General features: G+C 43.4%; 1 protein-coding gene across 7 annotated transcripts in view; it reads right to left on the reverse strand.

Annotated features, from left to right (window-relative positions):
- LOC143348175 (protein abrupt) overlaps positions 1-17,696 on the reverse strand; it is a 108,324-nt gene that overhangs the window by 20,490 nt on the left and 70,138 nt on the right. Inside the window, exon 8 of one of the 7 annotated variants that reach the window (XM_076778109.1) lies at positions 739-1,112. The exons of the other annotated variants lie outside the window; for them this stretch is intronic. Coding sequence (XP_076634224.1) covers positions 739-1,112 — 374 coding nt within the window. The remainder of the gene's footprint in view (positions 1-738; positions 1,113-17,696) is intronic. 7 annotated transcript variants of the gene reach the window in all.

A 17,696-nucleotide genomic window follows, 5' to 3' on the forward strand; every position in this document is an offset into this window, starting at 1 on the left:
CGAAGGAGATCTAAACACGGCTAAACCTCTCTTGTTGGCTCGAAGGTGGCGGAGGTGTGTAAGCGTTCCTTATTACACATTTCATAAAATTACCATTTGCAAATGTAAGCAATCGGGGGTTTGGTCTCGATAGAGGGTTCGTGCCATGCGTTCGAACGTGGATACGGGTCTCACGACCGCCTCTCCATACCGTGCGTATAACTATCCGTTATCGTGATCGCGAAACATTAAGGGCGCGTCTCGTCTGGATGTAATGTACGCTATACAGCCGGACGATTTCTCGAGACAATCTATCGGGTCTCGTCTGCCATCGGTGTTCGAGTCTACAAAAAAATAAGAATCTCGCAGATACAGCCGCTCCACACTCCGTTAACGATCACGTCAGGACTGTCTCGAACGTTTCCTCATCGACTTTATGTATAGTTATATACAAATCAGGCCGCAATCCAGATATATCGCGTCTTGTTCTCGCGGCCGAATTACCATCGCGAAAATATCGGTCAATTTTAAAAAAAGACACATGTCGATGAATTATTTCGCCGCCACGTATACGACGGGGTGGCCAACCGTCAGAATTGTAAAGCAGCTCAACGCCGAATCGCGCGACGATCGGACAATTATGCGGACCGTGCTGTATCGACGAGCGTCGAGCAACGACCCCCAACTTCATCTCGTCGCGAATCGTTTTTCGTGGGTGTCGTCGTGCGACAACGCGACGACAGACGAGGAGGACCGTACTCATGGCAACGAGGAGGACGAGGAGGGCGACTGATGCTGCTGATTGGGATTGTTCATGCTAGGCCGTTGGTGTATCCCGTGCGCCTGAAGCTGATGATTGATCAGGTAATGCTTGGTCTTGCACCGCTTCCCGCACACGTTGCACTGCGGCCACGTCTCCGGCGGCGGCCAATTCGAGTGGACATTTTTCACGTGTTGCCGAAGGTTGCTCGGCGACGAGTAGCTTCTGCCGCAGTAACGACAGAGAGGTCTAGCATCGTCGTGGCGCAGTGCCGTGTAGAGTCTCGCGAAATTCTCCACGGCTTGCGTAGTTTCGTTGGTGGCCGCGGCCACCGCCGCCATCGCGGGTTCCTCCCTCTTCGGCATCACCGATCCTACAACCAGGACGTGCCCGTCAGTTGATTCTGTCGTCTCTTACTCTCGCTTTTCTCCCTTTCTCTCCCCCACCCAACCACTCCCCCCATCGCAACACATCCCACCTTACTTGCTCGTTCGTACTTTTTCTAGCTCGCACAGCCTCTACCACCATTCGTGCTCTTCTCTTTCTTTCCCACGCGCACACAATCGTCTCTTGCGCGCCCTTCTTTCTCTCGCACGCGCGCACGTACACACACGGGGGTCAACGCGTGTTGTGTACCCACACTCCCACAGTCACAACGTGCGCGAGCGCGCGCGCGCGCGTCGTAACATGTGGCCAGTCACATACATGCTCTTTTTCTCTTTCGCACACTCTCCATCCCTCGCCAGTTCTCGTCTCTTCGCTCTCACTTTCGATCCGTTCCGCACCCTCGAGCACACACTATCTTACCCGAACGATCTATCTTTCTCTCGCCGTCTTCGTACACACTATATACACGCGCGTGCACGTGCATATACACAGAAATACGTACACGCAAACATACCATCGTTCCTATGCAAACGGACACACACACACACACACACACACACAGGCATACATACACACACGCACGCGGGTTGTTCATACCTGTGCAAACGTAATACACACTCGCGCAGGCTACTCTCGTACTCTCAGGGCATGCCCGGTTGTAGGATGTTTGGTGTGTTGTTGTTGTTGTTGTAGTTGTGCTCGTCAGCGTTGCTCTCGTATAAAACGTACGCTCGATTCGTGGAGAAACGCATCGATCGCGCCGGTGGTGGCTACCTAAGTACGCACCCGCGTGTGTCTTTCCATTTTCCTCGAGATTCTAGGATCTGTCCGAAAGCCTCGTACGTATATAGCTCGAACCTCGTCGTTGTTCTTTACAAATTAGCCGTGAATCCCATTTTTTTTTTTTCCGTCGTGACCACCCCGTTACAGTCACCGATACGGTCACCGGATATCGTCTTCGCGAGCTTCCGGGACGCGACGGCCAGAATTCGAGCAACAAACGGAAACGATCTTCCCGATGAGCATCGTCGCCACCTTCGTCCTCGTGCGTTTCGAAAGTCTCCCCGTGGATCGGAGAGAGAAAGAGAGAGACAGAGAGTGAGAGCGAGAAAATGAGAATAGACAGCAGACAGATAGAGAGAGAAAAAAAGGAAAAAAAAAAAGACAAAGTGATCGAGACGAGAAAGGGAGTTCCCGATGTAAGAAAGAGATAAAGCGAAGGCGGAAGACAGGGGCGGAGTTCGGAGAAAGGACGAAGAGATACGGAGGGACAGAGACAGTAGGCGTGCTACGTAAGAACCCTGGTATTGATCTACCCTCTACGCCTCGTTACGATTATCTTTCCTACGAATCTCTAAGCAAAAAGCCTCTCCCAGTTTCGTGCGCGTCTCATTACGTAAAAGGGGAAGCAAGGATGCGCAGGTTACGGGGTGACAGGTATCGTCGTTCGCCTTCGAAATAGTCCTTCCGCGTACGACAGCCTCCCCCTCTGATATTTTGTCGTCGTCGTTGGAATTTATTTCAGGAAGCAGGGGATGATCGTGGGGGTCAAACTCAACCCACCGCGTTCGAGGGGGGTGGGGGTGAGAACGCGTTTAATTTAGGCGACTCTCTCGGTTCAAGGATTAATTTTTGCCCGGTCGTTCGGTGAATTTATAGTTCGACTAAGAATGACGTCGTATGAGAGGGGGGCGCGGGGCGGGGGAGCGTGGGACAGGGTGGTGAGACCGCAGTCTGATTTACAGCGCCGGACGAACAACCAATTTATTAGAATTACACAACCGGTACATAGAACGCGAACGGCAGACCGTATTCAGCGATGATTTATGCATCGACTCGGCAGCGCCGGAATCCGCGCGAATTAAGGTCGCGCGACTGGGAGGCCGCGATCCTTTCCGTTCGAATTTTTCGCCCGTTATCGGCTGTGAAAGTAAAACCCGTCGGTGGTCAATAAAGCAACACCTGCTAGAGCCAGCGAGGGGGAGGGTAAAACGTTTTATACGCAATCTATCTGATAAACAACTGAACTGAATTTCTATTACCCACGCAATATAAACGTTATCTATCGAGCGTTATTTTGTTTCGATAGTCGCGCGTTCGAGCTATCGCCTCTTAAAATTTCAACAAAAATTATCGATATTTCAGTGACAGTACTTTGGTATACGATACAGCAAAGAATTATATGTTGCTTTAATCTTGGAATAATGTCCTTCTGCATACTTTGAACGTTGAGGGAAGTTTTACTCCCACTCGTGTTCGTACACTGCAATGGTGATAAACTATAAATGAAAAAAACTTGTTTCTTACGAATTTTTTGTCTCTGAAATTGGTACAAGTTTGCGTTTGAATTAATTAAAAATAAAACTTGTCGACTACGTAAGAAATAACATTTGGTAAAAATAAAAAATTCATAAAAGAACAAGTTTCTTTTCATTTATAGCGAATCGCCATTGCAGTGTACGAATACGAGTGGAGAGTGACTGTATATCGTACAAGAATATCCGAGTGGTATGAACGCATCAAAGAGTATTTGAACATTGACGTAACTAATAATGGCACAGGATTGGTGATGAGATTATTTTTTATTTCTGAAAAAGAAAACGTCGATGAGATGGGAGCGATACGATAATATCTATCGTCATCGTGACAAGACGATGTCGAAATTGTAGTGAAATAAAAAGTAACATATCGTCCCCTTTATGTCAAATCTCCTAGTACAAAAGATTTATATCTAATACGGTAATTGTTTCATTTTTTTATAGCACCAATCCAGTTATTTATCAGACGAACCGTCCAAGGCTCGGATCGAATCAAATTTTGTCGTTAACCGTAAATCGCTCGTCTTTTATCCGTTGAAAAGAAAGTCTCGTTACGGGGTTGGGGGAGGAAGGAAAAATTGTCGGTCGATCGCGCGGAAGTCGAATACTTCGAGAGCAAGTTTTTCTCCGTTGGATGTAATCACGTAAGACAGTCGGGTGAGTAATTGTACCAGCGAGTTCGATCGATCGGAGGTTGGAAAGTGTACGTGCGAGCTTGATTACAACGAGCCTCCGAACCGATCGGTCGGAAGAGAATGATAGAACGTCGAGAGAGGAGGGGTGCAAGGTGGAGGGGAAACGTCCAACCGGAAGAGAAAATATCCTAGAGAGCGGGAAGAGGAATGGTGGTCATGTGGCGGAAGGATCACGAGTACAGCACAGGATATAGACGCGAAAAGAGGCGATAAAATATAGGGTGCTCCTAGAATGAACCATCTAACTTTAGGAGCGTGTTTTACTCGTCGTAGCAGTGGGAAAAAATGGTGCGGGACAATGGTACGAATTAACTGTCGATTGCACGCTAAGATTGTTAATTTGCTATTTTATCGTAAAAGATTATGGACGATTGTCGAACAATTCGAGGTACTCTAAGAATTTTTTAATGCAATTGTGAAAGGTTATTTCCTGCAATAGGTGCTTGTTCAAGGTAGGCCCACTAATCTGAGCTTATGCGGTAGCTTCACAGTAAATGCGTCAGAAGCCAACAATCAGGTAGACACAGGATTCACTGACTTTAAGGAAGCCTTTAAAACTATCAGGTCGAATATGGAAATTTATGGCAACATGGATGAATACACGAGATTATTAATTCGATCGCACCACTTTTAGGTTCAACGAATTTCAATCTATCTTCGCGTGTTTGTATTAATATTGATTGTCAAAAACTTTGATTACGTATGATACTTATCGAAAGAAGCAAGTATGTTAGTGAACATAGATTTAAACAAAATGTCTACCACCCATGTAGATACATACTTTGATACATTTAAGGGTGTCAATAATCATCAAAATAAACAAACAAATATTAGTAACCATTAATTTACAATTTTAAAAAACGGCTCGATGTAATGTACTTCGAATACAAAATCTCTTACAACTTTGAATTCAAATACTTAAAAATAATAGCATAAACGGAACTTCAGGATTAAATTCAACGACCATCTATCGCGTAAAATTTAAATACCACACGGTTCAAATCTACCTTCACTGATGTTTATCCTATTTGTTAGTGATATCTTAACCTTGTTCCTAAATAGTAAGATCCTATTACATTAGGGTTTCCCAGAAAATATTGCTTTTAAACATGAAATACATTTGGTAAACTATTTCTATTCCGATTACAAAAATATATCTTACATTTGTTTGTATTTTCAGTCTTCGTTTCTTTTATTTTTACAGTAAGTTGCAACAAACTTTTGAGCTATAACTCATGCAGTGTATCGTCACGCATTTTCTCTATCCATATTCAACAATGATGATTTTATTGCATCCAAAGAACCTGTATTATTACCATTAGTACTATTGTAAAAAAATGTTATGTTGTAAATATCGCTCGATAAATTAAGGTTTCGATGCGCACAATATTTTCTGGGATTCGAATGTTGCGAATTTTGAAATCAATACAGACTAATTGTTAGCCGATTTTGATACTTCAAACTACAATGGGAGTTTTGGGACTTGTTCATTCCACCTCGCGCAATTTTGAAGGCTTTACTCGAATAGCAATTGCTATTTTGAAGAATTCTAAAATTTTTAGGTCTCTCGCACTCTCTTTTATCCCACTTACAAGGGAAGTTTCAGGCCCTTGCCGCTTTTAATAGAAATGGGCATATTTGCAACGAATATAACGAGAGACGACGACATCGAAAAAAGAGAAGCTCGAAAGTAACTAGTAGAACAGAGAATAAGAACGCAAACAACGATGTTCTACTGTAAAACCGGAAGATGGGTACCCAACAGTTCGGCGAATGGAAAAGCGAGAGAAACGCGACGAGTGACCGATACGAAGAGCACGGCGCGTAGATAAGGGGGACGAAATACGAAATGACAGAGTTATGAAATGAATGCAGAAAATGGAACGAACATAGACGAGACAGGAGGGAAGGAAGGAACCGTTGTTGACGAGGAAGGAAGATTCAGTAGCGAAGGCCGGGATGATTGCACCAGTCCATTAGCGGCGCCGCTCCGACGAATTGCGTTGCATTAACGAGGGACCTGCTTCTCAAGAAGCAGTCAGCACGCTGATTGGCTGAAGGGAAGCCGAAGATCGATGTGTTCGGGTTTCCGGGAAAGTTCTTCGGCGTCTGCCTCCTCTTAAGCAATGAAATATCTCACAAACGAGGAGGAGGATATCGACGGAGCCGCAATTTCTATTTCCTCGAGCGATTCGAAATGAGATACGACCGCCTGCACGACGAGCCGAGCTTTCTGACGCGGATCGAAGTCACGGCCCTTTCAATCGCGTCGGCCCGGTTCCCTCTGGGAATCTAATCACGCCAGGTATGGCCACCACGGATCACAAAAGCGACACAAAAGTCGGTCTATTGAAATTTTTCCATCTGTTCCGTCTGAAAACTACCGTACCGTGTATCAAAGGAATGCAGCCAAGTCACAAGAATCGCGAGGCGCGAAGTTATCGGCATATTTGAGCGTCGTGAGTCAACAGAGGTTGAATTCTGAACAGTCGAGACAGAATCAAATGGTCGCTCAGGGTCAACGAGAAAACGTCGCTACTCCATGCTGTTTGACTACCCACACACCGCTACATACTTCTATTCTATGCGTTTTCCATCCTTTGCATGGAGAACAAATCGTTTAGAAATAGTTCTGCTAATGATTAACACGTTGATCACCGGTTCTCTTCCCTTACCGATTCTTGACATTTTTCTTCTTTAAATTATAACATGAATTACAGCATTATGGTTCAGTAACCTAACCACCACGTTTTAACTATGAGAAAAGCATAACAGTTACGACTAAATTTACTTAAAAGCATTCTCAAATGTCTATTTAATAAGTTTAAACGGAGTCATGATTTCGTTGAAGTTAATATAATTTTTTGTACCGTGGTATCCTCACAGTAGAATAAATCTGCAGTAGTTAAAACCATGATACAACAGCAATATCAAAACATAAGTCAGAGAAGGTCTCTCAAGTCGTCGGTAATGTCTCGCGTTTTGCGTCAATCTACGTTAGGGATATTTACAACGGAGTCGCGTCTACCACTGGTTACGATTCTTTGGTTCGAGCACCGTCGTTCCGAGTAGCCGGTAGTCGTGTAATTAAAAACTCATTTCCGCGTGCTCCATATGAAATTTGACGAGGCAGTACTGCATTACGAATCGTAGTCCGTGACAAACAGTTTCTAACTGAATGAGGGTAATAAACGTGTTAACCATTTGCAGAGATCGAATGAAACTGAGAACACAGTGGCTAGTACATGGTTGACTACCTAGGAAATACTTATGGAAGCTCCAGTGACCACTTACTTCACCACTTTGCAACGGTACCACATTTACACAGTGGTTATCCTCGCTAGCCACTGTTTCCGCCACGCTCTTTGTACACAAAAGATCTCGTGGCGACACTTCCGGCACTCGCCACCAGAGGACTACGCTCAACACCTTTCTCACAAATACTCGATCGACCCCCTACTCCTATATATACACTCCTCAACCACCCATTAACTGCTCCGGTGTCTAAGACAGGATCTGCTAGCCTTTCATTTCGTTTTTTGTCCTCCCGCCACAATCTCGAACATACTCAAATTCTTGTGCCACAAGGGGTTAATGGCCAGGTCGCAAGTTCTCTCTGATCCTCGAACAAAGAGGCAAACTGCCATGGCGCAAACGAGAAATGTTTTCCAACGGAGAAAGCGACCTTAAACGGCCAGTTGAGTGCGTGTAACGCAGTAAGGCTCAAAGTACCCCAAAGCGCAACCAACTATTACGAGTTCTCTCGGGTTCCGGTTTAACAGCTCTATCCACTCCATGGCCATTTTACGCGCCGTTACAGCGTACCACGAACGATTCGACTCTCGTCTCTTTCGCCCGTAATCTTCCGCGTTCATATTTCATCGAAACTCGGAACAATTTTTCAACGATCAATAACACGCAGCGCGCTTTACCTATCGCATACCCCGAACTTTTCAACGCGCGTTGCTGTCGGAAGGAGAGCACCTGGGCTTCCGAGTACCGATTTCCTTAACGATTGGTTACATCGAACGCGCTTGGCACGGCTTAGGCTTATGACAGGCCGCTTGATGTATGGGGGTCGGCGAACGGGAAGGGGGAAAAGTTTAATTTAGGTAGCCCACGTTGTTGCCTACGAACTCGTGGCCCTCGCGCACATCCACGTCCGCGTCGCGTCGACCCCTCGCCAAGTTTTTACGAGCTCCTCGTGAACCTCGCGCGCTACCATAGGGGGCGAGAGGAGGAACAGCAGAGAAGGTTGGAGGGAAGATGGTGGGAGGCAGCACCGCCGCGACGGTGGCGAAATAACTTTTGTCCTATCGCCCCGTCTCTGCTCGTCGGCGCGTCCTGTGCCAACCGGATCCACGAGCGCGAACGTAATTTCGATATTTCGAGAGCGCGAGCTTCCTTCTCCGTCTGTCGTTGCCTTTTTAATTAACGCCCCGCGTCCCCATCCCGGAATTACCCTACGAAAGACCGACGTTATTTACGGTATCAAAGCCGGGTACATGCGAAAGCTCCGCGAGGAGAGACACCCCTCCGACAGGCTGTGACAACCCTCGGACACGGAGGAACCTGCGTCAATCACTATCAGACCAGACTCTCTCTTCCCGAATTGAAGAACCGTGTACGCCGCGAGGCGTGTGTCACGCGTCGCGATACATGCGCGTTGCGTCGCGACGCGGACGCCTAATGTGCCAAGCACACCCCACATTAGCCCCCCTTCGATTTCAACGATAGATTCATGGACGCGTATTGTCGTCGAAAACCTTTCGCGTTAACGATTACATTAAAATACGATCCTTTTTTTTATTAGAATGTAAAAGATAAAAATTTGTACAAATTTACGGCTTCCATAAACCTAGCGTCAAAGCGTTTTCGCAGGATGATAGAATACGGGCCCCTGTTATATATTAAGCGTAGAAACTCGGTAATTTTATAAATATAAATTCGCGGTAAATGTAGAAGAAGACTCGTTACCACCAACATACTCGTTGGTAAACAGAGTTTCTCTCGTAAATAGGGAATGTTTAGTTGATCCAAATATCATTACGTAATCTGTTTCTTTTTAATTTTTGCACGTAATATAATCGATGTTGCAGTTGTAAATAAAAATCGGTATTATATTTAAAAAATTCTCGAGTATCTGAATCTGTATCACTCTATGGAAGAGTATAGATTGGGTCCTTTCCTTCCAAGACACATTAGGGAAAAAACTGGAGGGGTGAAAGAAGTTTGGACAACGGATTGGGCCGTTCGGACGATCGCAGGAAGTCCCGAAGAAACTAAGGGCGGTCGGTGGTGTGGCGGCGGCGGCGTCGATGACGGCGTCAGCGGGGGTGGCGGTGGTTGAGTGTGGCAAGGGTGGGTGCTGGGGGCAAGTGAGGGCAGATCAATGCGGACATGTGCGGGAAATTGCACAGGGATCGATCCCAGGACCCTCGGGGGGGAAGTGCGGCCTCTCTCACCCCTTCTTTCGCTCTCTTCTGTCTCTCGCTTCGTCCTTTCCCTCTATTGGCCCACCTAATCGTCTCTCGCCTTCTCACAACTCGTTCCTCTTACGCGTTCCGTGAAACGTCCGGTGGCTTTTGCGCATCGCTCGCCGACTACGCGGAAATTCGGTTTTATTCGTGCCTTTAGGGGACATTTGTTGCGTCGACGCGCTCTCCACGTTCTTGGCTGTTACTTCATCCTCGATACAGCGAGGCAGTCTAGTAGCCTCGGATCGAAACATCGATTTCTATTCGCACCTTAATCTTTCAAGTCTTAAAAACATTATTATGAAAATATTGCAGCGTCGTTTGAAAAATTTACAGCGATATAAGATTATTAATCGAATCCATCTTTATATTTTTGTAGGAATTTTCTCTCGCGTATACTATACGTGCACCGTTAATTGATTAAAAGAAAATAAAGTTTCCAAGAGTATTTTCCACCGAGACTCGTCGCGAAATTCAAAATAGTAGCGGAGATATGAATATTTATGAATATCGTATTGCTTTTTCTTCGTACGTTTTTCTCTGCATAGTTCCGGAAAGCCGTGTCAGCAAAAAATATGCAAAACAGAGGAAACGATGAAGAAAGCGGTACGGCGGACAATTGATCCATAAAGTCACACAACAGCCGAGCGCCACAAAATGCAGGAAGTGAAAGCCGGGGGGAAGGGCGCAACGAAATCGATAGAACGAGTAAACGTCAAACATCAAAGAAAGAAAAACATCGATATAAGAGATAATTCAGCGCGTTGGGTGGTTCGTCGTCGAGAGTGGGTGGACGCCTGTTGTTCTTCTTTACAAAAATGATCGACCAGAGGGTGAGATCGTTCGTAAAATGAATCTCGGCGCGAGACAATGGGCAAACTGCAGAAAATATCACCGTGATCTCGTGCGAATTTCTTTAAAAAAGAATCTGTGAATCGTTGGCCAGCGACCGGTTCGTATGAAAAGCTCTCCACCCGAGGGAATTCCAAGGAAAACGGGTATTTCGGATGGACAAAAGACTGGCGTTAGGTAGTAACGCGGTCGAAGAAGGGAAAACGGACGGGTCACTTTCCGTAAAATTGATGAGAAGCTGTTGTTGCAGAGAGCAAAAGTTCCTTGGTTACCTCGGGGATCCGAGCTGCGTCGAAAATTTCGTGACAAAACGCTTAACGGGATCTTCATGAAAAATGCAATCTACGCCCGGGAACGGGGAACCCCGTCGACAAGACGTCACGAGAAAAATAGAATGTCAGGGACAAAGGAGCGTCTGGAAATAAATATTCCGTCGGAATAAAATATCTATTCCCCTCCAGCCCTCTTTCGTTCCTGTCTGCGTCGCCGTTTTAATTTCAAACTCTATTTTAATTTCAAATTCGTGGGCTTGAAAACTGCCGGCGCGCTAGGTTTTAATAAAAGCTCCTAGGACCGTCGGTCGCGTTCAATTGAGAAACTACAACGGGAACCGGACATTTAACGCGGCAATAACGAAACTCTGTAATCCCTCGCGTTCCCTCTAATCCCTCCGGCCGGACGTGAGAACCAAAAATAACCCGTCGGGTACCAAAACTCGAGTGCTCCAGGGATAGAAAGGCTAAAAGCTTTCCTAGCAGACGTTGTAACAGGGGGATAGGATTAAAAAAAAAAAAGTAAAAAAATAAAAAAAAGAAGAGACAGAAAGAATGAAACGGAGAAGAGACGAGAGACCTCGAAAGCAACTTGTCCATTTCCTGATACCGTCCACTCGTCGGAATTCAATCAAACTTGCAAAGCTTTCTCGCGGGCCAGGTTAACTCGTCGCTGTTCTCCTCCTCGTGGAGTGGCACCCCCGAGCTTACGGCCGAGTAAACAACGAGTCCGCGTAGACCGCGAACCACGGAGCCACGGGACGATAACAACGAACGAAGAAAACGCGAACGTTTCCTCCGTACTTGTTTGTACTCCGGAGACGGAGACGGAGACGGAGACGGAGGAGGAAGAGGAGGAGGAGTTTGCGGAGAGAAAATTACCGGCAAGAAGGAAGAAACTGACGGCGACGGGGCCAGGGGGTGGCTGCAGCACCGCGGAAAATCAATGTGGTCAGAGCAGATAGGGAGGATGGCGCGAGAGAAAGAGACGGATGGAACTCGAAGACGGGGAGAGATCCTTTATGTCGGGTCACGTCTTTAATATACCTCGCGTGGGCGGCGGTGGCTGCGGCAGCTTAATCAATCTTCCTGGTAAAGTGTGCTGCACCACCGCCACCCCCTCGATCCGTCGCTAGTGCAACCGTGAAACCCAATCTCGTTCTATCGTTCCCTACGTTCGACGTGGAACAATCGATAAGCTCCAGGGCGAAACGAGCATTCGTGATGCCTGCACGTCGTCCCGTGAAACACAGGAATTTCAGAGACGATCGAGAACGTTGCTGCGAACGGAGGGGAGGATGAAAAACGGTTGTTCTTTAATTGAAAAGTAATTTAATTAAGGCTGGCGCCGCACGGTGGATTCGATTCCTCTAACGAGTCGATTACAACGGCAAATTTGTGAATCCCGTCAGGCCAGTCAATTTCTGAATGTTCCACGCCGTGCACAATAGGTTGTAGAAATTTTATTTACGAATTATACAAATTTTAGATTCGTTCGTGAACTAGCTTCCATTTGCATTTCATTCGTAGATTCGATTATAAGTTGTATTTATTTTTTAAATCAGTATCCGGGGTAAGTCGCAGGTAATAACTAGTTTACGAGTGAATCAACAGTTTCTATTTATTATTCGAAAATAAAATTTGCTTAATTTTATTAGATGTTCCTAAAAAGAAACCATCATCCTCAAATCCTACGAAATTTCTATAGTAAACGTTACGAGAATTTTGCCCTCGATCAATTTTAATATAAGTCCACATTTTCTCGTTCAAAAGCATCGACTACAAAGGGAAACGAAATGCATGTTAATTTTATCGTTTGTTTTTCATCGAAACACTGCTTGCTTAGCCTGCCAACTGTAAGGAGATTTTAATTTTTCATCAATGTTTATTTCATCGATGTTTAGTCGAACGTGGTTTTTTTGTTATTAAGAAAAAAGAAGCAAAAATTAATAAGGAAAAGACTACAATATTTTACGAGCACTACGCAATCACAATTTCGATAATAATGTTTTTGCAGAGCATCGTGTAAAGTAGGTTTATAAATCGTAGATATTAACCATCTGCAGGCTTGATGAAGCGACAGGACTAACAATGGCACAGCAGATGCAAAGGAAATAACTAATTAGCTTTTTACGTTTCAACTCGTGTATGGTTTCTTGTCGGAAATGTTTCCTCATTAAACTGCAAAATATTACATTATACGTTGTGTGATCATAACGTGGATAAGCATAAAACATTGTACGAGGATTTTCAATACGTGTGCGAATACGCGCATGTGTCAGATTGACTGAAATGTACGGGATAAAATTTGCTAAAAATAAAAATTATCATTCGAAAGAATATTTTGAGTAAATAATGTATGTAGCAGTAGAGAACAAATTTCAATTCATACTTTGGATAGTAATTGAAAACAAGACTTCCTACAGTGCTTTAGATTTTGCTATGTTATGACTTTAAATTTTAGTCAAAAATAAAACTTTCTTCTTAGGATAGACGGCAATCATATAAAAACATTTGTAAAAAATTAAAAATCCCTAGGTTCAGCTTTATTTTTAAAATTAACACTCAAAGGAAGCCTAATTTTGCACTCTTTAGACCGAACTACCCCTTATGTATCTTTTGTTTCTAAAAACTTCTCGAATCCACCCTTGCTGTCCTCTATCGTTCGCATCGTACCCAAAGTAATCAATAATATGAAAATAAAACGAACACAGATATATAGAACGCACAACAACGGAATACTAACTCTCGTACTACGTGACTCGATTAGTCATTTTTCTTGATGGCGCGTTCAACTTTCGCAATTTCGTGCCACGTTCTGGCGTTGTCCGCGAGGAATCGCTCGTAAAAGCCCGTCTATGAGACTATGAACGCTTGTAACTTTTCGATTTTTCCTGTTTTCTTTCTTTTTTTAGTACCGCTTATGTCGATATTTATTCATAGCATGCGGAACGTTCTTGGCACGCTCTAATCTTTTCACGCCGTACGATACGTCGCATCTGAAAGTAGACTATTTTTCGCGAAAAATTACGTAAAAAGAAAGAGAATAAACATTTTGTCTACGAAGTTTTTGAACGAATCACGTTTGAAATGAACGCGATGCGGACGCGCGTGTTTTCCAATTACTTTTTCGCGTGAAATCGTCTGCCATACATAGTTGTCTTGTCGAGTTAACGTATTCGAGATGAAAATAGGCAGTCCTGAGCCATCAGTCTAACAATTTAACGTCCAACCGGGAGACTAATGCGACGGATTCCAAAAGGGAATTGCAATTGTCATTTGTTCGGGCGACGCAATATACGATGGGACCGACCTTCCAGTCAACCGACCTTCTCCATCCCTCGCGCAGAAAACCAACACGTGGGTTCCAGCGAGGGTAACAGCGAGGAAAAAGGGGGATTCCAGAACATTAAGGAGGCAAGAAACAAAGAGGACACCGGAATCAGGATAAGGTGGACCGCGTGAGATAGAATAGCGAAAGCAAAAAAAAACCTGACGGTCCAACATTTGAACTCGACATTGCGCGTTCATCCCCTTATCGTGCAAAATCCCATTTTTATTCTTCCACCGAATCTTCCTCATGTTCTATAAACAGCCATTTTTCTCGACCAACCCTAAAACCACCGATATATCTGATCGTCGCCGTCAAACTGGGCCACAATATCCTACGTTCCATCTCATTTCCTGCTCTTCCTACTTCTTTGTCTCTGCTTCGCCTTCTGTCGACTTTCCAAGACGTATTCCATTTTTAGGGAACGGTCGACCATACTTTCACGCTTGGTCGCCCAATTCATTTACAATTTTCAATCCCTCAAACGTATCTCGAAAACAAACCGAACCCAGGACTCGGTTTTATTAGAATTAAAAGCGTTGATCATGTCTTAAATTTTGTGGTAGAACACACCATAAACGTAAACATCGACAAAAATAAATACTATTACGGTTCAATACTATTTTTCTGGTTTAATTTCATACGATTAGGATTTAGAATGCAACGAAAGATTGAGGATTTAAAGGTCTAATGAAGCAGATTTCATTTTGGTTTGTACTCTACTTTAGTAATGCAAATTTAACCATCAAGTCGCATCTATGGCTTCGATAAATTTATTGACCAAAATTATATCAGATTTCGACATTTTTAATTATTTTTTTGATACCATTCCTCTTGGATATTTTTACTTTATTTCGCCCCCGTTACCCCTTTTTAATTCTCCAATATATATGTTTCATTTATCCACGCATAAAATAATTAATACTCAACCTAAATAACGAACAGGTAAATTTGTACAGTCGTCAAATATTTCAATGAGGAAATGTCAAATATAATTCCCGTATTATTTCCTCGATGAACTTTACATAAATTGCTTTTATTAGGTTCCAAGTTGGCCACATTATGTAAAAGGGCAATTGTTTTCAAATATTTTGAAAATTATCCCCTAAAACGAGAGAGAATTTCTGTGTCCAGAATATATGAAAAATCATTTTCGTGCGTTTAATTAAATTATTGGATAATTAAGTTATTCTTATACATTTTGATTCGTGGGACTTCTTACTGATTGAATATGACAAATTATTTAAGGACAGCCTCTGGCCAAACTCTAAGTGCTTGCAACACGTTCGCACTACTAATAAAGATACAATTACTACATTTTATACTGAAAAATAATGTCATTCAAAACAAGAAACCACGAAAATTATACTATTTCTGTACAATCTCTTCTAATATTGTCCAATACGAGCAAAGCGATAAACACGAACAGCAACATATCCCCACAAAGTTGCTTTACGAAAATATCATATTTTCCATTATGGTTATCAAAGACTTAAACTCTGCTGAAAAATGTAATCGCGTTTTTCCGTGGCACACATTTTCTTTCACGCCCCGTGAATCGAAAAACGTCCTCCAACGGAAAATATTACAATGGCGGATTCGGGAGGGCATCTTTTCCCATCATACTATGCACGTTTCGCGCGGAAGGTAGAAACAAGACGAAAGAGGTGTGCTCGATAGCAATTCCACGAACAAAAAAAGTTATTTCCCGTAAGTTTCCCCGGGACTACGTGACACGTATTCCGTGGATAAGCTCGAAAGATCACCTTCTCCTCGGCGAACGACGCTCACGCAATCGTCCGTGTCCTGCTCCCGAAATACTTTCAGCCCCGTCCACTCAGAGTTCCACCCTACACGGCCACCGAGGATATTGCGTACACGAAGGAACGCCGGACATGTACGGTGAAAGAAGACGCTCTCGTCGGGGAAAACTCGTCAGGACGATAAGCATCTGGTCGGGGGGGTCGAAACGACAAAGTTATCGGGATCGAATCCGGGTGACGGATGACTCTAATCCGCAGAACGAACCGAATCGAGAGACGATCGGTACTTGGAAATTCGACGAAACGAGCAACGGAGAATTAAAAGTCCCTTAATTTCAAGAACGTACGTGAAATTTATTCGTCGGAAAATTAGACCCCGCTCCGCGTGGAAGAAGAAACTTTTCCGAGGACCCTCATCGTTCGCGGGAGTTTCGACTGGAAACTTCGTTTCCATCCACGTGCAGTGTTTCGTAGACGAGAGGAACCCCGCCTCGCCACGGGCCATCGGCCCGGAAACGCTGCAATTTCGTCGACATCCGGAACCTCGACGAAAAATACACGACAGCCCACGGGGCTAGAAGTTCTCGAAAACTTTCAAGACTTCCTCTCTAAAACGGCCAGCCTGTCTAAAATCTGAGGCACGCCCGGTTCCGGCGATCCTACACATCCACAGGATCCAATTTCGGCCGCTTCGTGGGACGTTCTTTTCGCGGAAAGGCAATGTGAAAAATAACTCTTGCGTTGAATATTTTCTTTTACCGACGAAACGATAGCAGTCTTGTTAAATTGAGAATATATATATTGAAGATCTGTTGTTTCAAAACTGATATCTTGTAAGTGTATTGATTTTGCACCATTATTGGAAACGAAACTATAATTCGCTAAGCGTATAGTCCAAACATTGGCATAACATAATAAATATTTCTAAAAGAATAACAAAAATTTGTACTGTTATAACAATTAATTTATTATTTATTAGGTGCATGCAAATGTTTCCAATGTTTTGAGAGATCTCTCGTTCATCCTCACGATTGTGATAAAAGATGAATACTGCGATGGAAAGAAATCCTTAGTTTTTGAGCAAATGGAAATTACACAACATTTTTTAGAATTTCTTCATCAATGTTTCACTTAATTTTTGAAGTTGTTGTCCATATACAGCTGCTGTGACATTTTAGTCTGAATTTAACAACTCGTAATATGGATGTCTCGCCAAATAGAGTGTTTTCCACTTCAACAGCTAAACTTCAAGAATTTAACTAGGACTGTACAGAAATCAACATGGAGAATTACCTATATTCAATCGATGGAAACCCTTGCATACCTCTAATATCTATTTTTGCTGGTCGATCGCGTCGTATTCGTTCAAAGCATTGTGACAGGCATTGTGACCCGCTTAACTGCTTAATTATTTATTCGGAGCACTAATGATCTAATAATTTAATATATTAATAATACTGTACTTGTAATAATGGTAGTGTATCACATATACACTCTAACGTTTGTAATATTTAATTCACCCTTCTGATTACTCAATAATATATAAACTTTTTCCTTTTAAACAGTTTATATTCGTTTGTCATTATATTATTGTCAAAATACGTTTTGGGGGATATAATTTCTATCGTATAAATTATAGATATGCAACGTAAACAAAATTTTGCATTTGAAATCTATAAACACAAAATTGATTTTACTTCTATTTTAATTCATTTAAAATGACGTTAATTTTTATGGAACGAATATTTAACTTATCGAACAAAACAAATTAAGTTTAATGTTGGCAAATACTCACAAATAACGCGATACAAAACAGAAAGTAACATATTTCTGTAGATTTCTTCAACTGAAATATAAAAATG

The sequence above is a fragment of the Colletes latitarsis genome, chromosome 11 (assembly GCF_051014445.1).
Source record: "Colletes latitarsis isolate SP2378_abdomen chromosome 11, iyColLati1, whole genome shotgun sequence".
NCBI classification, from domain to species: Eukaryota; Metazoa; Arthropoda; class Insecta; order Hymenoptera; family Colletidae; genus Colletes; species Colletes latitarsis.